The sequence below is a fragment of the Cupressus sempervirens genome, chromosome 1, assembly GCF_028749045.1.
Source record: "Cupressus sempervirens isolate cs-2001-9-10 chromosome 1, ASM2874904v1, whole genome shotgun sequence".
Classification (NCBI taxonomy): Eukaryota; Viridiplantae; Streptophyta; class Pinopsida; order Cupressales; family Cupressaceae; genus Cupressus; species Cupressus sempervirens.
Window position 1 is genome coordinate 793,279,856 of NC_143118.1, and position 27,260 is coordinate 793,307,115.

The 27,260-nt window shown below is 33.9% G+C and overlaps 1 protein-coding gene across 2 annotated transcripts in view; it reads right to left on the reverse strand.

Moving 5' to 3' along the window:
* LOC149580257 (serine carboxypeptidase 1-like) overlaps nt 1-27,260 on the reverse strand; it is a 45,549-nt gene that overhangs the window by 8,943 nt on the left and 9,346 nt on the right. Inside the window, exons 1-11 of one of the 2 annotated variants that reach the window (XM_089790110.1) lie at nt 24,275-24,393; nt 22,493-22,684; nt 22,251-22,396; nt 21,680-21,759; nt 21,370-21,492; nt 20,996-21,098; nt 20,836-20,873; nt 20,613-20,714; nt 13,460-13,540; nt 13,118-13,354; nt 12,531-12,596 (exon numbers count right to left, since the gene is read on the reverse strand). In XM_089790110.1, coding sequence (XP_089646236.1) covers nt 12,531-12,596; nt 13,118-13,354; nt 13,460-13,540; nt 20,613-20,714; nt 20,836-20,873; nt 20,996-21,098; nt 21,370-21,492; nt 21,680-21,759; nt 22,251-22,396; nt 22,493-22,641 — 1,125 coding nt within the window. In that variant the 5' untranslated portion in view covers nt 22,642-22,684; nt 24,275-24,393. Of the gene's footprint in view, nt 1-12,530; nt 12,597-13,117; nt 13,355-13,459; nt 13,541-20,612; nt 20,715-20,835; nt 20,874-20,995; nt 21,099-21,369; nt 21,493-21,679; nt 21,760-22,250; nt 22,397-22,492; nt 22,685-24,274; nt 24,394-27,260 lie in introns of those variants that run through there. The other variant, XM_089790109.1, reaches the window with a different exon arrangement.

Below are 27,260 nucleotides of genomic sequence, written 5' to 3' on the forward strand. Positions count from 1 at the left end.
TGCTTTTGTCCAAATCACCAATTTGTAGAATTGATTCCACCTCTATCAAATATACAATTTGAGAAAGAGCAAAGTACAGTAGGCTAGAGGGATACAAGAGCAGAGCCACTGATTATTTCAGAAAGATACATAGACAAGGAGTAGACAATGGCACCAAACTTGTAATACCTGAATTTTAGCAAATTGAGACTTAAATTAAATCGATTGATTTAGCTGTCCAAAAATTATTTTTATTCCAAAAGGATAAATTTTAATTAATTAGTAATTAAAAGTTGAAATAAAAAATATCGAAGAGAAATATTCTGCTATAATATTTGTACTTAATGCCTCCCAATGCTTAAGTATAAATATATTGTTTTCATAGTGGTATGAGCAGAAAAACCTCATCAACTCAGGCTGGAAATAAATTATTGTGAACTGTTGTCTCAGATATTGTACTTTGCTATCTCAGTTTCAGAGATTTCAAATAAGAGGTTGGGATTATGCTAGTAATGTAGTATTGCTCTGCCACAGTTTTCACATCTGTGAGGTATAAATTAGAATTATATTTAACACTCCTTTCTCAGACATTAGGTTACTGAAGCAAGCTTAGCATTCGAATTGATTTGTATAGGATATATCTATCATATTGGTGCATCGTGCTTGTTTTCCACATATGTCCCCAATCATTTAACTTCCAATATATCATATTCCTCTATCTCATTTTTATATACATAGCAGTGACATGAATTTCTTGAATAATCAAAGCTGAATGTTATCAAATTTGAGGAAAGATAGTATAAGGGTCTTCATAAAACATGGCAACAAAAGATGGAGCAAAGTTTACAATTTCAGCAAAGCATGAGAACAGTCATACAATATTGAGGAGAGCAAAAAGAAGGTTGTACATCATAAACTCTTTTAGTATGCCTCTAGTCTGCATAGAGCTTTTTCTGGTTCTGGGTATGCTATAGATGGTTTGTGAGAGATTCCAATACTGCTTGACTTGCTTAATCATGTTTGTTGCTTTGAGCACCCTATTTTCTGTGACTGCAAGATCCACAAAGGTTAGAACACTATATCCACACAAAGCCATGAATGATGAAAAGGTACATACTTGTGGACATATGATAGGTGTTTTAGAAATGTTCTCCCAAATGTAACAACTTGACCAAAGCTGTAGCTAACTTGCTACCCAAAAACCTGAATTCTTCAGTACCCTTTGATTTATTTGCTTATATTTTGAATTCGTCCACCCGAGGTGATAACTTGTCATAAGGGTGAGCTATGTTCTTGCCAAACAAAATGAGTCATTTGGGAAGCCTTGGAGTCAAAAAAAACATTATGACATAAAAATGGCATCCCTGGTGAGTCTGTCCATCACCATGCTTTCATGTGTTTGAGTACATCCTTCCTTTCCAGACGAATCTCTTTTCGACCTATTTGTATGTCTTAAAATACCTTAGATTCCCTTCAAAATAGCATCATGCATCGCTCTTACAATCTTTTCTGTCATCTTTGACTCTGGAATCAGATATGTCCTTTTGCTATGCAAAATTACGTTTCCCACCATTTTGAACCTATCATCTGTACTCTTCCATCTAGCAGCTTGATAATAACAAGTAAAATCAATCTTGGCAAATTCAAATATGATGGTGGCGATCCAATTAGCAGAGACATAGAAAAAGGATGCGTAGACTGAGTCTCAAAGATGATGCATTGGCAATTATATTATACCATATTCAATATCAAAATTATATGCCCACAACATTCTTAACCACATATTGTTTGTTGCTCAAGTCTTTCTGATTGAAAAAGTAATTAAGATTGTTGTGATCAGTCTTACCCATAAAATTGCTACACACTGATAAGAATTGTCTAAACTTCACTAAGGCATGCATGATTGTGAGCATCTCCCTACTAAAAACAAAAAACTTATTTTCTTCATTTGTTAGTTTCCTACTTTCAAAGGCAACAAAGATATTGCTGTATCAAAACAGTTCTAGTGCCTTCACTAGAAGCACCACATTCCAACACGAAAAGAAATGAAAAATTTAGGACGGCAAGCAAGAGAGAAGAACATATTAGATTTTTCAGTTTGTTAAAGATCTACTAAACAACACCCGTCCAATTGAATGTTCACTTCTTAGTCAATTTGATGAGCAGCTAAAAGATAAGAGAAACCTTTTATAAATCTTCTATAATAGTCACATAATCCTTAGAATCCTCTTAATTGCAATAAATTCTTGGGGAATGGCCAAATCCCCAACAGACTGGGTTTTTTGTGGGTTCACTTGGACTCCTTGTTTGCTGATGACATATCTGAAAAAACAGAATCTCCCTATGGCTAAACTCACAATCGACAATGACTCTACTGTGCCACAATCACATTGAATTCCTTAAGTTTTCAGGCTATCAAACCCTTTCATGCCACTAGACCCTCATCTATAAAATTGTAGGTTGCTCCACTAGCAAACAAGCTAGTGATCTTTTGACCTGCAAGAACTCTGCATATTTTGAATAGATCGAATCTCTGAGTTCCCAATAGAGCTATGAGTGTATACTTCTTTTGTTTACTCATCTGCCCTAACTTCAATTGACTTGACCCTTGCCAAGACACTTGTGTTCTCATATCTAGGGTTATTTGCAATGGAAACTAAGTTTCTTTCTCTTAAGTGCATTTAGATTGTCTTCATTTCTATTAATAGTGGTAGAAATTCTATATGCTTGATTTTTCCTTTTCAAACTTCTTCCAGTTTAGACATGCAGCATTAGCATAGGAATTACGCTGAGGAAAAGATGACTTGTAAGAGAATGCACTTTTGATTGCCTCCACCAATTACCGACTCTATCAGTCCTACGAACAGAACCATCATCCTTTTATCAAACACATTAGGAACTTTGCATGCACCCTCTAAATTCGCCTGTGCAGTGTTCATAGAGTTTTTAAATTACAAAGCCTCCACCAATTACTGGCTCTATCAGTCCTACGAATAGAACCATCATCCTTTTATCAAACACTTTAGGAACTTTGACATCCACCCTCTAAATTCGGCTGTGCAGTGTTCATAGAGTTTTTAAATTATGCTGATTCTCAAAAGCAAACTTTGGATCAATCCTCTCAAATCTTTCCATCAACTTTTAGCTGAACCTTTCAATAGTAGTGATGAGGCTATACCCTTGTGTCACTATGCCATGATACCACAATTCATGGGGTGCCCCTTCTAGATGGAGTGAATAAATTTGATGGCTTCTTTTTAGTTCATTAGATTTACAGATAATTGGTGTTTTCTGGATGAGCCAAACACCCCCATTCAACATAGACGCAGGAAAATTACCTAAACATCGTTTGAATTCCTCATTAGCCAAGTTTTAAACTATTTTTTTCTTGACTTTACGACTATTACAAAATTTGATGTTGCAAAATACATAAAATTGCAAATCATCCCAAAAGTATTGCTCTAGGTTTTTGTATTTAACATTTTCATAAATTCTGTCACCTCTTCTTTTGGTTGATCTTCTCTTCTTTGCAAGAATTTTGGTGAGATAGGATTAGGCAGAAAACCAATTGTTTGATTAACCCTTGATGCACTTCTCCTTCCAATGTCTGATTCTAGAGTTATGAGAATATTTTGACCTTGCACAAATATTGCCATTATGTCTTTGAGCACTTGAGCTATATCCAAATCGACCACACATGACCTGAGCCATTTCTTCCCTCATCAAATCGCACCTCCTACCACCTACCATCTTATTTCCCCCAAATCATATATCCCTAATCAAGGTTCTCGTATATTTTTATTCATTTAACTCCAAGGACACCAATGAATGAATCTTAATTCAAATCTAATCTAATTAAACAAAGAATAAATTTAGCAAAATATGTAGAGATTAATTATGAACTCTTGCAAAATGGGCAATCGATAGTTCTAATTACTCCTTTTATTACAATAAAAATTGCATTTAAAGTCACTTTACTTGACCAGGCTTTAAAGAAAAATAAAAATATTATTATTAATATTATCAAGAAGTGCAAACCCTAGGCACTACAACACCTTGAACTTAGATAAGAAAGTGTTGTATGCTGCTCAAACAGTGAGTCAATGAAGCTCAATTACTATCCTTGTGTAGAGTTTCTATCAACTACTTCAGGTGTTTTGTTCTTACTGATGAGTGTATTTTTACCACATCAACACTATATAAAATACCATTGCATCTTAAAATCTCGTGTATGCTAAGATTTTGAAAGATCATACAAGTTACTCCATGGTTCTTTTCTGTCAGTCTTGTGATGGATAATATGATAGTAACACCAAGGGACTTATGTTGAATCCTTCTCAAGATAATTTAGACAATACTGGTTATGGGAGCTATTCATATGATATGGCAAATAAAGTGTTTTCAAGATGATTCCAAGTAATATGTTGAAAGTAAACAAGAGTACAGGTTAAGAATTTCTATTCGAATCCTAAGAACTTGAAAGATAACAATTGCTTTGGTGATTCCAACATACTTTGTTTCGCTGAATAAGGCGGCACAATCTTCAAATGTTGTGCAAGAAATTTTCATCTCATGAATGAATACCATCATAGAACAATACATATTCCATGATAGAAGTTAAGCGTCCACATAAAAGCTTAGGACCAACCTTACACTACACATAAATCATGTAATTCTAAACGGTATGAGAAAACAATTTCAACATCACAATACTATCAATCTCATTCATCTAATAACTTGAGACAAATAGTTTCGTGAGGGAACACAAAACTATGGGATCTCTAAAACACATCGAGTAGTCACCAAACTTTAATGAAAACTCTAATATTCAAGTAGTTTATAAAAACAATCTCCAATGTTCACCCTATTAAAAATGAGGGTCAAGCCTATGTCAAGCCCTTTATATAGGCTTCAAGATTTCAAAAGGCAATCAAGATCAAATTACAATAAATGGCTGAGATTTTCCCACATGAGCCCTAATTATGGTTAGGTCATGGAGAGAGAATCTATCACAAATGAGAAGGTCCACATGGACCAACAAGAAGAGGGCATGCCCACTTGCCTATAATAGCTCAAACTTGATTCTTTTCCTTAAATGTTGAGAATCTAGAAATGACTATTTCCATCTCATCCACAAATTCCACACTGAAACTTGGCACGGTCTCTTGTTTGAACTCCACAATGGCTATATTTCTTTCATACTTGTTGAAGTTTTTCTCTTACTCCACTATTGACTCCTAAATTGTGTAAATGACGTTTGAGAATATAGAAATTCTCTCAAAATTTTCTGCAGAAAAGGACTTTGAGGATTCCTTCTTGAACATTTCTAATCTTGTTCTTTAGTTGATATGATTCTTCATTTTACTTCTCAACCAATTCCTTCCTTGTGATTATTGACTAAATCATTGAGAATAGTCATAAGCTTCAGCTTCCCGCATTACTCCTCCATCTATTAGTGCATGTGCGGGAATCTTCACCAAAGCCTCCAAGCGTGGGATGGTCTCGTTCTAATAATGATGAGCATCTTCCCCTTCCCTCATTACTCCTCCATCTATCAATGCATGTGCGGAAATCTTCACCAAAGCCTCCAAGCATGGGATGGTCTTGTTCTGATAATGATGAGCATCTTCCCACAAGAACAACATCTTCCCACAAGAATATCTTAAGTTCTTCAGTGCATCAAATTCATGCCCTCAATTAACCTATATGTAGTACCTTAAACACCCTTGACCCATTTTCAAATCCTTGGGTGATTGTCTTGACCCACGAACTATTTTAGAAGAGTTGTAAGAGGACCAAAAGCTTGATTTTCTTGCATGATTGGATCAGCTAGGTGTTGTAAATACATACACAAAGCTTTCTTCTAATTTTTCACTTCCATGTTCTTTTCTTCCATCTTATTCATCCTTTCTTTGATTTTCTTGACAGAATCATCAAATTCCTCAATCACTTTTGCTTTAGTAGCATGCCCTATGTCAATTGTTGTCACATCATATTCCTCTAGGGTGATTTCATCCTTGACCTTATCCACCTTTGCCAGTGCTACATGTATAGTTCTTAATCCACACACATGCTTGGTGACCTTGGAGAACCTTGTTGCATTGCCCTTCTCTTTTGGCTTGCAATTCTACTCTAGGAATATTCTCTTCTTCGAGATGTTTTTGTTGGAATCATTAACCATTGCCCCAAAATCTTATCAACACCTAATACAAATGGAAAATTGAATCTGACCCACGAGAGGATGTTAAGTCATATCACAAGTCTCCAAGGAGGTGTTAACCCATTGAAGGGAGAGTCAACCCTGTGACCCAAGGCTTTGATACTAATTGCTGGAATCATTTGTTATTGCACCAAAAGTTCAAACTATCAATGCTTGATACAAACGCCACATTTAACTCAACCCATGGGCAATGGTTAAGGCATGGCACAAGTCTCTAAGGAGGTGTTGACCACCAAGTCAATACTCTCTATAGCCTATGCTTCAACCATCCTAGAGGGGTCAAATGCTTGCTCATGCACTTGTATCTATTCCCACTTTGACGTTATTTATTGATGCCATTCTTCTTTTGAGATGGGGATCTCTATCTCTATTGCTTCTTCAACAAACTTTGCTTTGAGAAATTCCTAAAACTAAAGATTAGTTTTTGAAGGAGGTCTTTGTTCCTCATTGCTTGGCTAGTTGACTTCCAGACTATCATGCATTGATAAGTGATTTAGTCTTGCAACTACCTTTCACTTGTTTTGATCCTTCATCTTATAAGAATGTCAAATATCTGTACACTAGAGGAACTAGCTGATAATGACGCTTCTACCTCTGGCCTCTATCTCTTTTGTGGATGTCTTTCACTAGGCACATCTGATCTTTCTTTGGCTTTTCCTCCCATATGATGCATTTACTTTTTCCAAGCCCTTTCTTCTATGGTGAAATTTCTCCTTTTCCAACTTCTAATGGTTGCCCTACTCTACTATTTTTTGAATTTGAATCTCCTATTTGGTCATTATGTCAAGAGATCATTCTTCACCTATAATTTGCTCACTTGACATTCAATCCACCATCTTGAGAATCTCATGATTGTCTTGGATAGCATGTCAAGATTTGTTTCTCCATGTCCCTTCCAACCAATATGGTTAGATGGTCTTATTCTTTACTTTCTTAATGTTTTGCTAAATCATGTTTGCATCCTCCTCCACTTGATCTAGTACTAGATGAATCCTACATATTTTGATCTTTCAAAGAGGCAACTTAGAAAACAACCTTTTCCTAACTTCATAGCCATTCTTGGCATTAGCCCAATAGTCTTCAAGGTGGCATAATATGCATGTATTTCATGCCATCCACAGTTCTAATTTTATTATAAGGATAAAAAGATGACCTTTCCATATGAATAGGTAAATGATAGAACTCTAACTTTTTTGTTGATCTTTCAGTTGCTAGCAAACATGGACTATACTTGTATTTCTTACCAAACACCATTATAATTTTACAATGAGGATAAAAAATTGACCTTTTTGTATGAATTTCTAAATGATAAAATTGTAACTCTTTCGTTGATCTTTTGGCAGTTGGGAGACATGGACATACTTCATCCTAAGTTGTCATGATAATTGGGAATTCAATTCCACCCTTCCTTTTCTTCTTCTTGATTTTGTCATATGCAGTTGATTGCCTCACGACTTCTAGCAACAACATTTTATATGTTTGAAATCTCAGAAGTCTTTAAGGGTGAGAAGAGAATCCTTGAAACCTAATATGTGAGAATGTTAAGAATTAGATGAACCAAGGGTTGTACTTTTCCATTAACTTCATAGCCTCTTGTGACAACCTTGTGTGAAAGTCTTCCTGGAGAGATCTAATTATATGCATGGCAGAAACATCATTGGCTTTTACGTAACTAGGCACATTATACAAGAGCAATTCTAGCTAATATTTGTGCAAATTCAATTGATTTGGAACATGCCTTGTGGGTTCTCTGCTCATCAATCCATAATACTTAGTAATCCTTGCGAGCATATATGTAACATAAGAGCTCATATAGAAACTTTTAGACTGCTCCAAATTTGTGAATTGCTTGTCCAAGTTGCCACTAGTAATCCTTAACCAATCCACAACCTTGACTCTATTGGTCACTTCTTCAATAAAATACCACATCCAAGGCTTGAAAATCCAAGATTGCAAGCACTTAAATATTATGCTCAACATAATCACTAGGTTGCTATACTCCTCTATAAGATCCAACCAAACAATTTATTTGGGCAATCTTGAATAATGAACCTTGGGCTTTAGTAACCAGATCCTATTTATAACTTCATTGCAAATATCGTCTCTAGAATTATGAACTCTCAATGTTCTCTCCTTGGATTTGTGAACCATTGAATGATACACTAGGATTCCAAAGGCCTCAACAATTACTAGTGGAGTAAGATTTTCTAGCAGCTTGCCATTTGGAGGTTGGATCACCTTTTCCTTTGATTTGTAATGCATTGCACACTCCACAATCAGATCCAAACACTAAATAGTGAGAATGAATCCAAGTGTCATCACAATTCCACTTTCATCTTGCCAAGAAGTGGGAAAGTATTTATTGTTTCTGAATATCATTCATATTGAGGTGGCCCAAAATCGTGTCGCCAACTCTTTTCCATTTCGCACGATCTTGGATTTTTGAAGAAATCCCTTCTTGTTCTTGATCAAAGCTTGCCTTGATAGCCTTGATCGTCTAGATTCTACTATCTTATTCCTACAAGACATGAATAAACAACATAAGAATCATACAAAGCTCACACCATTTCTCTCTGAATCTCAACCTCAATGTCTCACAATGAAAATGAAAACTCTTCTTGCGTAGAAAACTCAACCATGGACGTATTTAGCAAGTGCATTTATGGTCTCCATCATATCTTACAATTTGCTATTCCAAGAGAGATTCTCTTCCATCACCTTACAAGTTGCAAAAAATCTCTTGCATTCAACATTTTGTGTCACGCAATTTCCATTATTTTCAAAAGATTCCATTTTGGGTGTTAAATCTTCACCACCACACTTCCTTCGTGGGCACCCATTAGATAAAGGAGGGGATTTTAATATTTTGGCAACTTTTAAATATTCTAATGTTTCACCTTTACATCTTGGGCACCATTTAGACCTATGTACCCCCGCATTTCCAAGATGAGGATAGTAGGGGACGGTGGGAAGCGTTTCCGGGACAGCAAATTTTTTAGGTGATTTTGGGAACGGGGGGACAGCTATATATATAGGGAAATTTTTAAAATATACACTAAAATTTGCAAATATACATGATATTCATATGAAACTAAGCACAAAACATGTTATTTAAACATTATAGAACCTTAACATACACCATTTGAATGCCATTTAGGAAATAATAACTGATTTCAGTACTCAATTGTGAATATGCATATCAATATGTCAGCAAAAATATTTAAATATAAGTTTAGCAATGAAAAGTATCATAAAAATCTAGAAATCTAAATATGCCCAAAGGCTAGAGGGCTGCCATAAAGTTTCATCATCATGTTCAAGTTCAACATAGAAAACAAAATATAGAAAAATGAAGCAGACTGCTGCTCTTATTCTGCCTCTGTCACCATGGAAGCAAAAAAATCACCTCCTCTTCTTGCAAAATGAAAACCCCAACAAGCTGCAACACACTCCAACTTCAGGCAAAACCAAATAAATGTCAAAACAACCACAATGTGGTCATTTTTTACCTTTTAGGCCATTTGAAGGGGCAGGGCCCATTGGACAACCAAGTAGGGACAAACAAAATAAAGTTTTTTGTTTTTATTTTTTTTTAAGCTTCACAAAAAACGAGGACAGCTAGCTGTCTTTGTACGGTTGGGGGACTTCTGGAAGTCCCCTTTCTGTACTAGGGACAGCTGGCTGTCCCCTTTTCTTCTGCATTTTTTGCCTGACTGGGGACGGCGGAGGGGCATCCCATACCCATCCCCCATCCCGGGACATCCTCGTCTTGGAAACTTTGGCTTTTCAGGCAGGGACACGTCCTTGGGGTACATAGATTTAGACATATAAATGGTTTTTTACATAATACTTAGCCAAAGTTTTAATGTTTCCAACATCTCATTCAGCCATACCTATGAGCACATATTAGATACTTGGAATCATTTTGAACAATTTGAAGAATTTTAACTATCCTTTCAACCTCTTCCTTGGGCACATTTGAGATTCATGGGTGGATCTTTGAATTTGTGGAAAAATCCTTGAGCATGTAGGATTTGTGGCCTAGAGTGCATTTTAGACCTTGTGGAGGATTTACCACTTGAATGGAATTCCTTATTTATAGTCTTTTAGCAATCATGGGCGCATATTAGATGTGTAGTCGGATTTTGCAACTTAGAAGAAATCTCTTGGTCATGTGGAATCCATGCCCTTGGGCACTAATGAGACAAGGTTAAGGGTTATTGCACATTGGAGAAATTTCTTGACAAGCATGAAATAGCACCCTCGAGCACATTTGGGACTAGATGAAGAAATTTTGAGTTTGGTTGCAATTCCTTGTCTGCAAAGAACTAGCACCCTAGAGCCCATATTCACTATGGAGGGGAATTTTTGAAGTTTTGGAACATTCCTTGCCTTGGAAGGATTCACATTGTTGGGCGTTATTTAGCATGTATCAAGGAATTTAAACTTGAGCACAATTCCTTGATCCTATAGAACTAGTATTCATGGACACTAAAGAGACAAGGTAGTGGATTTTATACTCTGAGAAGGATTCCACGACTCTCATGGATTAGTGAACATGGGCACTATTTTGGCCTAGTGAAGGGATTTTCTTGCCCATGTAGGATCCACACCCTTTGGGCGCCAATTGGACAAGGTAGACGATTTTTTATTTGCTTAGTCACTTTCAATGTCTCTTTGATCAACACTTAACCAATTTAACGCTTCTTACCTTTTTCCAAGTTGGGTGCATACTAGAAAAGGTGCCATGGATTTTTCAACAACAATGCCATTTTTCACACCTCTTTCTTAATCAACAGTTAGCCAATTCTTCACATTTTTCTATTTTGAGCATTTATGATCAAGGACTCTCCATACTTAGTGAAATTTCATGCCCTTTCCTCTTTTGGATGTTTTCAAGAATGTCTTCAAACTTAGTATATTTTGGAACAACTGCCTCAACAATCCAACTTTAAAAATTTAGAACTGGATACCCCTCTGCTCATCAGTCACAAGAGATAGAACTGTCATAAAAAGACTTACTACAAATAGTAAGTTTGTTTAAATGCAAAATTAGACCAATGTATAGTGAAACTTACTAAAAATAGTAATTAGGCCATCTTGGGGTGCAGTGAAACTAGAAATATGCATACTAAAAACAAAAATATCCAAATATAGCAACTACATCAAAAAGCTCAAAATTTCATTAACATTTTCTCTAAAAGATAAATTCCTTTTAATATTTGACCAGCTTTGCTGTTTTTCACAAAGTATCCACTTTCAAAACCAAAGGTGGATGACATTTCACTTCTAAACTTAGCAAAAGTTGCTCAAAACTCATTTGAAAAGTGAGAAACTTCAGAAGGCAGACGCCAAAAGCCAAAAAGACCAACTCCACCGAAAAGTAGTGATCCCCATTTGCAATGGGGCACTATGTTAAAAGGTCAAAACAATCCACTAACTATAAAAATTTAAAGATTGTATCCTCCAATTTCTAGTGATAGACAAATAAGGTTTCCAATCTATCCTACTAAAGTTAATGGATAGACAAGAATGTATTCTCTGAATCCCTCTCTTGATTAAGTACGCAATTTCAAATTCTTCTCTCTTCCATCCAAAATACACCCGCACACAATTTGGCTGGCAACATTATTTTTACAATAATCAATTTGTTACATAACACATGTAGACCCCATAAATTAGGTTCCATTAAGTACTTATGTTTCCCTAAGTTGCTTTCCCTTAGCCCATGAAAATGAAAAAAAGGGCTTACAGGTCAATCCAAAATTTTAGTAGAGGGGACATGAAATACAATTAAAATCACCTCATGATTAAAAAGTTGACAAATGTGGAGAATGACACATAATCTCCTTCATCATTGATCAAACCTTATGTCGGGGACCATTCTACAATTCAAAGGAGCTAGGGTGTCTCCAATTTGACCAAAGAGAAAAAGAGCATTGGTAACCTTTTTAATTTTTCTAATCAAAGCGAAGTTGAAGATAGAAGTTTTGAAGGAAAATGTCAAGCTTTACTCAATGGAAGAAAGAGAAATAGACCTGCCCTCAATCGAAAAGCAAAGTTTTCACAAGGAAATAAGACTATCCATTCTCACATACTTATGAAAGCAAACAATGCAATGGCCAAGAAATAATGTGTTACAAAAAATCCATATGACTGGCAATAGAAAACGTAATCGCATCTTTTAGCATAATTTTTAAGTTCATACAGAAAGTAGGTTTTAACATCTTACAAAAAATGAAACAAAAAACACAATGAATCCAATGTCCACGAAAACATAATGTTGCAAGAAAATGAAAGACACACAACCATTTGAAAATTGACGACATACCGGCTCAGCGTGTATAGCTGTCCTCACTGATTCAGCATTTAACCAAAGTGTAGCAACCCGATCATCCTGATTTGACAAGCACATGGAAGATTAGAATCATCTGAATGAGCATTCATAAATTTATGTTCCCAAACACCTCCCAACAGATTTTAGAAACTGGAAGTTGGTCATAATCATTTCCATTCAACATTTTAATTCAGTTTAAATTTTTTGTTTCTGTTATAAAATGGCTAAAAATTTCATGGTATTAATAACTGCCTGTCGAATTCTACTAACCTTAATTATTTATGCTATAATTTACATAGCAAACGAGAACTTGGGCTAGAAAAGATCACAAGAACATGATTTGATGCATCCATCAACTATATAGTTTTTTTCGTATACTGGCCCTAATGAGATTTACAATAAAAGGGCATGTTTGCCAATTCCCATTAAAGTAAAACTAAATTATTGCAAAAAGATAGCAAGAAATAGAACTTATTAATGTGATGTATTACATGCACAAATAGTCCATGAAGCTATAAATGGATTTATAGCTCTACTTGTATATGATAAAATAAAACAACAATACAGGTAAAGGTGTTTACAAAGCAGGGGACTCTTGAAGAGAGCTGTGGCCATGTTGGAACATTTCCCTCTAAAACTGGTGCTCTAAGAGGCCATGCACGACCAAAGATCCTCCTCCTCACGGGATGAGGCTTTCCACTTGCACCCAACTGCTTGTAACTTTCAGGTAGGTTTTCCTTCCGAACAATAACCTCTTGTATAGCCGTGTCATGATAGCATGGCTCAAGAATGTCATATACATTAATTTTAGAAACCAACTGCAAAATTAATAATATAATTTAGAATTTTGATCATAGTCACGTGACAGATGAATTATCAACTACCACGTTAAAGAAAGAGAGAAATCTGAAAAGAACTTTAACCTCATCAATCGCAATCAGTTTTGCATTACAACTTTCATCTGTATAATTCCAATAATTTCCCTTGCACAGTTCCTTTGCCTCCTGCAATAACGAGCACAATTTAACAACAAGTGAGTGGATATGATATAATATTAACGCGAAACCCTATCAACCACTTAGCTGTGCATTACTAGTGTTTAACTGGGAATGAATAAATGCAATATTTGGCTTATGGCAAAGATAATCCGAAACACCGATTTCCAAAACTTGATATTAGGTGTCCCGGGGTCTACATTGGCAAATCGATCCTCAAATTCAACTTTTGAGTGGAAAAGGATTCATGTACCCAGCCCGAAAAAGCATTTATAAAAACCTTTGCAGAAGAAAACAAAATTCAATTGAAATACCTTAAGTTTCGCTAGGTCAACTTCGAGACAAATGTTTCACGCATTCATTAATCTCTGTATATCTGTCTTTCTGTTTTAGAATAAAAAAGACATTGCGACAAACACTGAGAGCGGGACAAGCTTTTTGGTTATTTTTTCCATATCTATATATTTAATGAAATAAGTTAAGTGGCTTTTTTGATGAATGCATGGATGGTCCGATGCAGCAGGTACGAAGTGTTTGATGGAGCGGCTTAAGGGAGTTTGGGGACGACTGGGTGTGAGGGAGCGATATGGGATGAGGATGGTAGATGCATTGCGACAGTGACACTTCTACAAACCTCACTAGCTGGCTCAATTGCAGAAAAGTGTAGATCTAAGAGGATTCAAACAACATTATTCAATGTCTTAAAAGGGAATGTAAGATTTCATGGACCTCTCATGGTTCAATCAAGTCCTCCGTCAACATTATAAGTTCATTTGAAAAATGTGATAGTTCAGATTCCTTTAAGTCTTTGTAATAAAGGGGTTATGGCCAATTCTTAGATGATGTCGCATGGGTGGCAAGTTATGTGAAGGCCCTTATTTTTTATGACAGAATACATGGCAACGTGTGTGATATACTTTCAATGTACAATGATTGATTGACGAGGTTATCATACTTTTTAATGGTGTTGGCTAAGCTCCAAACAAAATATATTAAAGACAAAAAATAGTTGAAGTTTTTTTTCTAAGATTTATGAAAATACAATGATTTTTTACAAAGTTTTTGCTGTTTTCGACCACAGACATAAATGAATAACAGATGTTGAAAATTTTGGAAAAATTCATTGTGTTTTTTACTTTTTAAATTTTGGTCAATGGAGCATTTTGTTTGGAGCTTAGTTGCATCCCTTTTTAATAGCAAATGTCTAACCATTTGGATGGCAATTGATGTCATTAGCAATTCACACACTTTCTAGGTGTTTTGGAGTTTCTTTTGGGTTGTTGGGCTCTTTTGGTCATTTTTCATCACATATTATAGTTCTCAACAGAAGGAAAAAAGGGTGGAGATAGACGAAGGGTGAAGCCTGTAAATTGTGATGTCGAGAAGGCTAATGCCACCATTTGGCATATATTGCAAAAGGGGGAAGTTACATGTGGTACATGGAAAGATGGCATAGTTGGTACCCAAATGTTACTAAGCTCTTCATGAAGAAGTGGAAGGAAAGATAAATCTCTTTGGAAGGATTGTAAAGGTTGATGAAAGTCTCATTATTGAAATGACTTCCTTTCCATGGAAGGCATGAAGTTCTATAGGGAGAGCGATCTTTCAAAAATGACTATCAAGAAGTTCCATAAAATTTCTAGGAAGAAGAAAATGTTGGAGAAGGTGAACAAGAGTTGCTATGATCCTAAGAATATCAAATTGGTTTGGAGAGAGTTGCTCAAAGTGATCATGGAATACTTCATGCTAGATGATCGTTGAGTTGTTGAACCATTTCAAATATGAGGTGAAGGTGTCTTTCCCTTTTTATTTAGTTTCATTCTTGAATGCTAGTATTTTGAATCATAGGGAAAACCCTAGCAAAACCCCATTCCTCCATGAAGGCCTAATTTTTCTTATTTTTGAACATTTTAAAGCTAGAGTCGATGGGCTCCAATCTCTAGCTATCTTTGATTTTGAGGAAGATAGGGAGGGTAATGATAGTTCTGAATATGAGGATGGGCATATAGATGTTGGAGATGAAAATATAGTCACCCTCCCTTGAAAATATCCAAAATGGTCATTAGGTCTCTTGTTTTGTCTAAAGGAAAAGGGAAAGGAAAAGCCTTCACTTGTTCCCTTACCTTTGGGAGTAAAAATATTGAAAAGCTCAAATTGCATCAAGGCAAAAGGAAGGAGGTCTCCTTTGATAACTCCCCAAGGGTCCAATTCTCGAAAGAGCCCATTTCCCCCTTTGATTTTGAAGAGTTTCTAAACACTTCTAAGGAGGAGGATGAATATTCTCATTCCTCTATTGAGCTTAGTTTGCTTGATTTTAACCCAGTAAGGAGATGACTATTGGGGTTTTAATGACTATCAGGTAGAGGTCAGTAGACTTCTATCATTTGATTAGATGGGCCTTTCATAAGGTTAAGAGCCTTAACCTTAAGCAGACGACTCTCTCAAGCAAGATGGAATACTTCACACTAGATTATCATTGTGTTGTTAAACCATTTCAAATACGAGGTGAAGGTGTCTTTCCCTTTTTATTTTCTTTCATTCTTAAATGCTAGTATTTCAAATCATAGGGAAACCCCTAGCAAAACCCAATCCTCCGTGAAGGCCTATTTTTTCTTATTTTTGAGCATTTTAAAGCTAGAGCTGTTGGGCCCCAATCTCTAGATATCTTTGATTTTGAGGAAGATGTGGATGGTAATGATAGTTTTGAATATGAGGATGGGCATATCAATGTTGGGGATGAAAATATAGCCACCCCTCCCTTGAAAAACTCCAAAATGGTTAGTAGGTCTCTTGTTTTGTCTGAAGGATTTAAGGGAAAGGAAAAGCCTTTACTCTTTCCCTTACCTTTGAGAGTAGAAATATTGAAAAGCTCAAATTGTGCCAAGGCACAAGGAAAGAGGTCTCCTTTGATGACTCCGTAAGGGTTTAGTTCTCGAAAGAGCCCATTTCCCCCTTTGATTTTGTAGAGTTTCTCAACCCTTCTAAGGAGGAGGATGAAAGATTCTCATTTCTTTATTGAGCTTAGTGAGCTTGACTTTAACATAGTAAGGAGATGACTATTGGGGTTTTAAAGAGTGTCAGGCACAAGTCAATAGACTTTTATCATCTGATTAGATGGGCCTTTCATAAGATTAAGAGCCTTAACCTTAAGCAGATGACTCTCTCAAGCAAGACAGAGGAAATCGAATCCACTAGGTGTGTAAAGGACAAAGCTCATAGTGCTACCTTTAAAGAGATTTGGTCAAAGGAATAGAACAAATTGTGTTTGATTGTCTTTCCAAAATGTATAAAGATATGAACATTTTATGAGAAGAAAGATAATTATGATGTAAAAGTTGGGGATTTTGAAGGAAAGATGAAAAAGCTTGAGGCTCATCTGTATAATATTATGATAGAATCACAAAGTGTGCAAATCCTTGATAGAGAACATGAAGATTTTGGCAACTAATCTCGAACAAAAGCATCAAGAAAAGGCTATAGCTAACTTGGACCAAGAGAAGGAGACAAGATATGAGGTCTCTAATGGCCCCAATAAAAGAATCCACAAAAATGTAAATAAGAAGGCAACGAAGCTTCCTCAGGATATTATTGATCTTAAGAAGGCCACAAAGAATAAGAACTAGATGGAAATGGAGGCAACAAAGAAATTGAAGAATTTGCGTTTGGCATGTTTTGCTTGTTGGTCTTAGTTTGCCTTTGTACTATTGGTTTGCTAGTGTTCTATTTTGTGCTAGCTTTTTACTAATAATTCTCTATTATTTTGCCTACTTTCTTCTTTGATTGACTTTTTTTCATATTCTATTTAGCTTTGCTTTAATTCCTTGTCGTATATAATATTTATGTAAAGGGTTTTAGATCCCTTCAAAACTTATTTTCACTTCAATCAAAAACTTCTATATTCAATTCTTATGGAAAAATAGTAAACTAAGTGAAAAAAAATTAAAAACATCTACGCATTAGGTAATAATGTCCTCTTTCTACTCAAAAAATAAATTGAAATTTGATATATACAAAACAAGTTGAGGATTGGCAAGTGAACCTATGTCTAAATTATACTTTATGTCACTCTTTAGATATGTTGTTTTGTGTTAAAAACTAGTTTTCATAAGAGATTTAAAAAAAAAAAACAAATAAATTTCAAAAAATTAAAATTTAAAAAATTCATCATTTACACATAAAATGACAAAAAAAAAGAGTTTACATCATCTTCAAATTCTCAATAATTTAAATTCACTACAAAACCTAATCTACATATCTAATATTTTATTGGTTTAATTCTCAACTTCATAATCAATCCATTGAAACCTTAGCTCCAAAAGTACTTCAATTTACAAATTAATTTTACAAGGATTAGTTAAAGATAGTCCCTAGTATGATCAATATACTTTTTATTATTTTTTTAGATTAGTTATATTTGCACAAGATGTTATTATGCCTATTTTGGTCTTTAAAAATTGATTATATTTTCATAGAAAGATACATTATTATGCCCATTTAGATGATATGTTTATCTTATATTTAATCTTTATAGTAAAAATTCTTATTGTTGTCTTTTATTGATTAAAAAATAGAGCCTCTATTCTTTCAATTTTAAAAATAAAAGTGAAAATAAAAAAGCATCTTATCTAAAACAAAATTATTGCAAATTTGATGCACTTTTTAGCACATTATTGAAGTAATACATAATTTATTACACTCCTCTCAAAACACAAGGCAATATAAAAGCATAAATTCTACGATGCCTAACTCATATACAAGAGAATTACGTAGCCTAAAAATTGACCTTTCTATAGTAGAATGAGAAATCCTAAGCATCATTGCTAGCATCAGTCCCCTAGAGTCATCAATTGGTTCCAAGAAAGACAGAAAGCAAAAAATGGGTCTAAACTTGTCTCCAACAATGTAACCCCAAAATTCTCTCAAAGCCAACTTACTATCGTAATATACAACACCAACAAGATTTGGAGAAGTCGCAAGGCACATGCCACAATCAATCTTCTCTACCTAAGTAGAATGTTTTACATAGCTGCATTTAATCTATAATCCAACCACCACTCGCCCATTCAAATTCAACTCATCCAACAATCAATGAGGGCAATAGAGGCGCGGTTGAATCCCCGCTACAGGCAACCTCACAAAGGTTTGGTCTACCCAACAACATGCATATCTACTTTGGAATTCAACAGAACAAACATAAAAGAATGAAAAAGAAAAACCTCTGGATTACTTTGCCCTGATGTAATACTTAAAGAACCAATGGCAACAGTGGAACCAACCGCAACCTATTGACATGCCTTCAAAGTTTTTGACTGGCCTTGAACCATAGATCAAACAACTTTCTTCCCCACTATCATCCAATGCCCAAATCAATTCGGCTTTTTTCTCCTCATCTACATCATTTAGTCATACTGAGGGCCTTATCCAAGGCAAATCTCTCTAGCAACCATTTCCCCTCTCATAGGCATCTTGAAGCTACTTGCTATGTTGAATATGAAATCCAACAGTTACTTTGTTTTCTTTCCAATTACTTTTGGCTCTTTGTATTCAGGATAATACTTTGTTATTGCTTATGAAAATATGTTGTTGTGTGATTTTAAAATTAAAAAATTGAATCATAAAGATTGCTATGTAGCCCCTTTTTGGTATCACTATAAATCTATGTTTCTTTGTTTTGTACTAATGTCAATGTAATTACCTATCATGTTAAAGGTTGTATGATTAGGGCAAGTTTTCGAGGATCTTGAACTTTTGATACTTAAAGCTAACATGAATCTTTCCTGGCACAAGGAGTTTTACTTATTCCCAAGAAACTTGTGATTAATGCCTAGAACACACAAGTTCATTGTTAATACAGGCTAGCATTTACAAGGAGGTAAATTTATTATTTGTTAGCATAATCCTTAATGACAACCTATTGTCTAGCTTTTAAACATTGATAGAAAGTGTTCTACCTAGTAAAGGAAGAGATCTATTAGTCGTCTAGACTAATTTTGTGCACCTAGATCGCCTAAATTGTCAGTGAAATTATTTGCTAATTTTTTGGGTGTACTTCTATAGGTGACTCAAGAGCTTTAAGCTAAGGTTTCAGAGTTTGGGTATTCTAGAGGCCATGGAGTGCGAAGTAGTCGACAAATGTCATTTTAAAACACTCGCCCAATATCCATTATGTTCACCCCCAACAACCGCTCACCAAAATCAACTGTACTTCTTACACAAAATGGAACAATCAGCAACCAATAAAGTTAAAAAATGATCAACTATTAGTACATGTGTGATCAGTTATTAGTACATATGTTATTGACTATTAGTAGATGTGTTATCATTTTTTTGGAACCTTTTAAAAGTGATGATTGAGAGCATCTCTAAACCCTCACCAGTCATTAAACCCCATTGCCGCTACTACTGTCTTCCCCTATTATGATACCATTCAATTATGTCTGCGCTGTTAAAATTCTGCAAATGTGCAACTAAAAGAAAAGGAAGAAGATTAAGCTTAGACTTGTGAAATCCCACGTTATTTCAATTTCCTGTGCGAGTTACCTCACTATCTCGCAGAAATAATTAACAATAAGACAATCAAGGTTTCATGCATCCTCTAACATGTATGCTGTGATGGTAGAGAATTTCCATCATGTTCTACAAGCATGTGTATGACTGTAACCTCTTGTGATTTTGTATGATTTCTTTTATGAATATACGCACCCAAGAGATATAATGTATGTGAAACAGAGCAGTGAATAAATCTGAGTGTTGTCTTTTTCTAAAAAACGAAGCAGAGAAATGAGAGAAGTGTGGTTGGGATTGCATTGAAATCAATCAGAAACACCATTTCAAAAGAAGTTGCAGCTCTAATGTCAACTTCATTAATGCTCCTGATTGTTCTTGCTTTGGACTAAATTACGCCTCATTTCTGTGGATGCTTTAAACCTCAATTTTTCTAGATATGTTCAGTAAAAACTCAAATTTCAATCCAATTTATTTGACAAGAACAGGCTATCGTTTCTAAATAAATCTACACAAGTTCTTATAAGACATTCATGCCTTCTGGAAGATTTATTGTAAACAAAGAATGAGAAAATACCTGAAAGATGTCATCTGATATAAGACCCATTCCATGGACAAATGGCACAAGTGCATTGCCATCAAATACATGATCTGTAACTCCATTTCCCACCATATAGCCCTGAAAACAAGTTTATATTAACATAAGTATTAGAATCGTTGTTGTATGGTACCCTTGGGTAGATTATATGATTTTCTCTATGACAGCTACCGTATCAGTAAGAATCCTGAAACACATTTACCTTAAAATTCAGAACAGGTGTTGCACCAGCTAAAATCCCTGTACATAATCACAATAAAAATAGTTCCGTAAATAACATTCTCACAAGGGAGATTTGTTTTATCTGAAAAATACGGCTGAATGTTAACCATTTATCAAAAGGAACTATTAAATTTGCACACCTTTGGATACTTCATATGACAGAGTTGGAACATAGATTCCTGCAAATGATTCTCCAGCAATAAAGAATGGATTTGATTGAAACTCTGGGTATTGCTCGAACCACTGCTCTCAATGCCACACACAATTAAAATTATAGTTTTTAAAAAAAACATTTGCCCGTCTTATACACTTACAGTCGTATATTCATCTATCTTCGTTACCGAATTTCTACCGTTTCGCATAAATGAATTTTATCAGCGACAAGTTTACAATTACCTTGTTGATGGTCAATAATAAGCAGATTCCTACTTCCATTTCTATTCTATGCTTGTGAATTAAAATACCATTAATCAGTAGATATTAAAAAAATGAGTTTTGAGGAACGATTTGGGACCTTTAAAAGGAAAGTATGCGTATCTTTAGCTGTCCTGATGTCCCCCGTATCGTAATCACTTCCTGTTTTAGAGTATGAAAAGCCAACTCCAGATGGCGAATCCAAATAGATGATATTCGATACCTGAACAAGAAGCAAGAAGTAATGTTACGAACGGTAAAATGCCCTCCGCCAAAGGAAAATAAAATACAGTCATTTCATGTTCGAACACTAAATCTAACATAAAATAGCTTCTGAATCCAATTTAAGAAATGTCAATATTCAGAATATTGCCAAGCAACACATAATGCCATTCCAAAAGTAACCACACCTTTGACCAGGCATATGGATTTAAGTGTAGCTTGGGCAAGCTTTTAGAACCACTTGCGGCCGGTTCAAAATTAAAAGGACCTACATTGGCAAGATCTTACAGTTAGAGCCGAAGAGCTTTCAATTTGAGTTTATTGATTTCATCTAGTAGCAGCCAGTCTCTGGATATCAAGTTTTTACGAGTAGGACAGACCATTTCAAAGAGGTAACTATAAGGATTCAATTATCAATAATTAGACGTGAAGGAAATGAATATAATTTGAACTCGCAATTCCAGACAATTAAAACTAGAAGGATACCATACCTCAAGTTCTAACAGTCAAAACTAATTTTCATTTAGAAAATTTGCACAGATTATCTATAAATACAAACTTGCAGAAGGCCTCTATCACATATTCAAAAATTAAAATTGATTGCAAGGAAGAATTCCTGCAGAAGTGTTAATCTTAGAAATCGGAATCACAAGGAAACAGTTTTATCTGGAGTCTGGACAACCCCTAAAACCCAACTCAAAACTTCTATTTTTGAAAATAGAGCATAAAAAATCGATAATAAACAAGGAGGAATCAAACCATGCTCATAAACGAATCCATCAAAACTTGAGCAACCTGGACCGCCATTCAACCACAGAACAACAGGATCTTTGGCAGGATTTCCTTGTGATGTAACAAAGTAGTAGTACAGATACCTTCCATTAGCATCGTCTACTGATATATATCTGCAAGCCAAACAAATATGCTTCCTATTTACATGTCCTTCAGTAACAAAATGAAAAGCAATCTGCTAAAGAAAAGAGAAGCAGAAATCCCCTTACCCTCCATAATGTTTTGAAGGAAGACTTTCATCATAACCAGGCAGGGACGTTATCAATGCTTTTTCCGGTGCTGCAGCAGCATAGTTTTGAAACCCTAACAATGAAAGAAATAGCCATGTCCAAATCCAGATGACCTTCCCAGAAGTCATTGCTTAATTGCTTTCAAGGGCAGCCCAGAATTTTGAGATTTAGCTGCAACAACAAATTATTTAACAGAAATTACAAAAAGATTAGAATCAAACGGTTGAACTACAAAGTTAATTACAAATCACAATTTTAACCAAAAGCTCACGAGACCTCTTAATTTGTGTAAATATTAGTTATTCCTTCAAATTTTTGCACTAAATAATGCAATATTAACTATACATGGTAAATTTATTTCAATCATTGTTGTGAACTTTGAGATCCGTTCGGTAACCAAATCGATTTACAATCATCTATTATATTAGCTAAACTTTGCAGAGGCATTTCTAGAAGTAATATTTATAGGGTCTGGATAGAGTCTGCAACAAATTTTTGAAAACTTGAAATTCGTTCCTCAATTGTCATAATCTTATAAACTTTAATTGCTCCTATACTCATTCCTAAATTGCGCAGAAAAAAGTACACTTCAACCGAAAAACTCAGGGTTATCAGTCTATGTATGAATCTTCAAGCATATATTGAATCTTTAGCTTCAAATGTTTTAAAACTTCTCTGTGAATAATCATTATCCTTTCAGCACAAATTAAGCGTAGCGTCACATCATGTTCTAACTATTTTCTTAGCCCTCGCTGCTCACAATTTTGTAGAGCATAGTAGGCTCTGCAGGTTCTGTGCCTGATGGAAACACGGGTTTAAATCCCGAGGGATAAAGTATGTGCATTGTATAGCACACAGTGGTTTTCTCGTATGCTCTAAGCTATTCTGAATTCAAGCAACAGTTAAAAGGACAAGACAACATGCATCCTGTCCTTTGAATAAACTTTCCTTAAATTTCTGAAGACCACATAAGCTAAAATGACGATAACGAGCAAGTTTTTTTCTTGCAAATCTTCTTTTAAATTATATAAATTCTAGCTTGAGTTCAGCAATATTTTGCACAGCCATGCTTGCTTTAAAGACACCCAATTGTACTAGTAGGCATTCTGTCCACTCACCAAGTTAAAAGCTGCTTTATGAAAGGAACATTGCTTACAGAAATTAAGCTCTGTTACGCAGAACAGTCATCCAAATGCCATATGAACTGCAACAGTCCTGGATAAATTCTATTATGATTTATACTGTTGATTAGATATGGCATATCTCATCACATCATAAACTAAAAATATTATATTCTGCTCATTTAGCAGCTGGAAAAGCCTATAGCCTCTCCTTTTCCTATCTAGTCCAGGCTATGCTCCAAAAAGCTTCAGCTTCTTCGCTTGAGAAGAAATACCAAATTATTGAAATTGGTGGCTATAAACAATAAAAGATATAGATTGTTGTCTAGGTCACAGCTTCTACCACTTTGGTGTATGAATAAGAAGCTTAAAAGGGGTTTCTCTAAACTTCCAATATTATCAGAAATTTGCATTCCTAGATTTTGACTTGACGAGCTCGAGGAGTAAAATCAACTTTTCGTATGTTGATGCAAATCCCACCTATCCGGGAATATTGTAGAGTATAAAAGAAAGCTCTGAACTTAACCATGATATGACTAAGAATATGCCTGCCGAGGTAAGGAATTGCCTTAGTAAATCTAGACTGCATCTTAACAATGGTCAGTTGTTTGTACATCAATCTGTTTGAGAAATTACTTACCCTTTCAGCCCACCACGAGAATTTTGTTAATGAATTTTGAGATTATGTCCACAGGCTCTCATATTTGAAACACATATCTGAAACCAAAATGTTCTATCCATTTTCCCTTCCAGCTATACGCTTCAAATATGTTGTGGATGACACCATTATGTAGACAATGGAAGTTTGTTAAAAGAATCTCAGCGGAGGATTCTGGCAGCCCAGATTCGCATGCAAAGGTCCTGAATTAGTTTGTTGAGTTCAATTTCTTTGAAGTAGATTAAGATGTAGTACAGGAGCAAGTGCAATTCCAGTAAAAAGTACAGGGGATCATCAAATAAATACAGTGCTAATGTTTGTATAAAAATAAAAAAAATAAAAAGGGGAGGAAAATAAAAGGAAAAAGAAAGAGTAGTGCATGTACAGGAAAATTGATTGCATTAAGCAATTCACTTAGGAACATAAATTTATTTATGCATTTACAAGTTAAAAATAAAATATAATTACTTACATGTTACCAGCTAACAGCAACATGTCTTGATATCTCTGATATTGTGAAATTATACTTATCTTAAACATACATAAAAAAATTTTTTTATAATACTTACACTAAAAGAAAGGTCACATTCACTATTATAACTCATAATTATTTATAAAACTCACACACAACAAATCTTTCATTTACTATAATAATTATTTCTAAAACTTACATAAATAAAAATCTTGGGAGTTTCTAATATAATATTAAAAGCTATTCAAGATATTATATTTTAACAATTATTTTTTTAAAACATCTTTCATATCTTATCTTTAACAACATTCTATATCATACAAACATAAATCTCTGATATATATATATATTTTTTTTAAACTTACCCAAAGCAAAAAAAAAAACTTAAAATTTTCTATATTGATATTTAAAAATATATTAAAGATATAATATGTTAAGAAATAAAAATATATTAGGCAAAAGTCTACGAACTGTAACTTGCGAGCCTCTCATGTGAGAGGTCTTGAGTTCGAATCTACCTTCACTTTTTTACCGATCAAAAAAGAAAAAGAAGAAATAAAAACATCTTAAAAAGACAAAATTATCTGTTATACTGATCTGTATATATATATATATATATATATATATATATATATATATATATATATATATATATATATATATATATATATATATGCTTATTTTAAAATTTTATACAAAGAATATATTTCAAATTTTTGTTTACAATTAAAATTAATTTTAAAATTATTATTAACAAATAACTCAAGCTATTATTGTATTTAAAAAATCATTAATAATTTTACATGAAAAATAGTTATAGTTATATTTATATTTTAAATTTTTCTAACATGTATCCTTTTTTTTTTTTTTTTTTTTTGTGATAATACTCTTGTTTCTTATGTACAAATTTCATACATTTACCTTATTTATTAGTCTACAATTTTATTAAATTCTTTATCCCATAATTTAACATGGCTCATCCTAGCTCACCTCTTATAGTACGGAATTGAAGACTTTATCATCTAGTTTTTGGCCCAAATTTCAAAATTTTAAAAATAAAATAGTTGAATAATAAGATGACTTGGTATATATATATATATATATATATATATATATATATGCAACATTCATTATGTTTTAATATTTAAAGAGATTTATCTAATCAAACATTCATATTTGAAAATCATTGAGGAATCATATGTATGAAAAAGAAGAAGAATTTAAGAAAACATCATTCAAAATATTAAAAACAAATATAATTTAGATCACATGTATGACCACCCTTACACATCACACACTAAGGGAAGAATTAAGTTTGGGAAAAAAAGTCAACTTTGACTATATAACACTTTTGGTCTAGGAATTAAGCTTAGTGTGTGATGTTTACATCATTCCCACATGTATGCTTGATTGTTCTCATTTTTTGTAGACACATTTATGTAACAATTTGTTATATCTTAAGTTTAATTCATATTAAGGACCATAGAGATAATATGTATTTAAAAAACATATGTTTTCTTAACATAAGAACTTAATTTACATCCCACTCATCTTATCCCTCAATATTGCTTGCCAAAGGATATTTTTAATACCTTCATTTTTATATATATCAAAATAGACATTCGAGTCTTGATCTTCTATAGGTTGTAAAACACTTATTATAATATCAAATTTATTTAATTCTCAAAATTAAATACATGTCAATCTTCTAAATCTAATTTTCTATATTGATATTTAATATTTTATAAATACTTAATTGAATTATCACACTTCATGTATTTACATTTAATAAAAGGATGTCCTTTTAATAACACGTGAGGAAAAATAACTTATGGTATCTAAGTTTGTGAACAAACAAATAAGGATGCAAGGTTTAGCATCTACTAAATTTATTTTTCCTTCTAAATAATGGATTTTCTAATGGGTATCTAGATGAAGAAATTTGCAACTTGTTTTCTTTTTCAAATAGATTTTACAAGGTATTCACATTTAGTATCTTAATATTATTCATACAAATATTCTTGTAAGTTAAAAACACCACAATATAATGTCATTCTACATTCACCACTTCTTAAGTGCCATAGCAAGATCTTTTATATGTTCATTTTTTCGTAAGTATCATATCTTCCAACTTCACATCTAAATTAATGGGACTAATTTCTATATGAAAGATTAGTTATTTTGCTTTCCATTTTATTTTCATTCCTAAACAAACATAGTGAAATTTGATATGCACACAAGAAAGTGGTCATTTCAACATTTTATGTGATACTACTTGAAGAAGGCTAATAATCATGTACTCTAACCTCAAAATTTATGCACTATTATATACACCAATAAAATTACACAACTTCTCTAATTAAAATCTAAATATAAACCGAGCAGCTAAATTTGAGACATTTTATTTAATTTCTTTAAAGACAAAATTTGAACGATTAAAATTGATCGTTTAGTGGACCCCTTCCTACAATAAACAGCCAACATATTGAAGCCAAA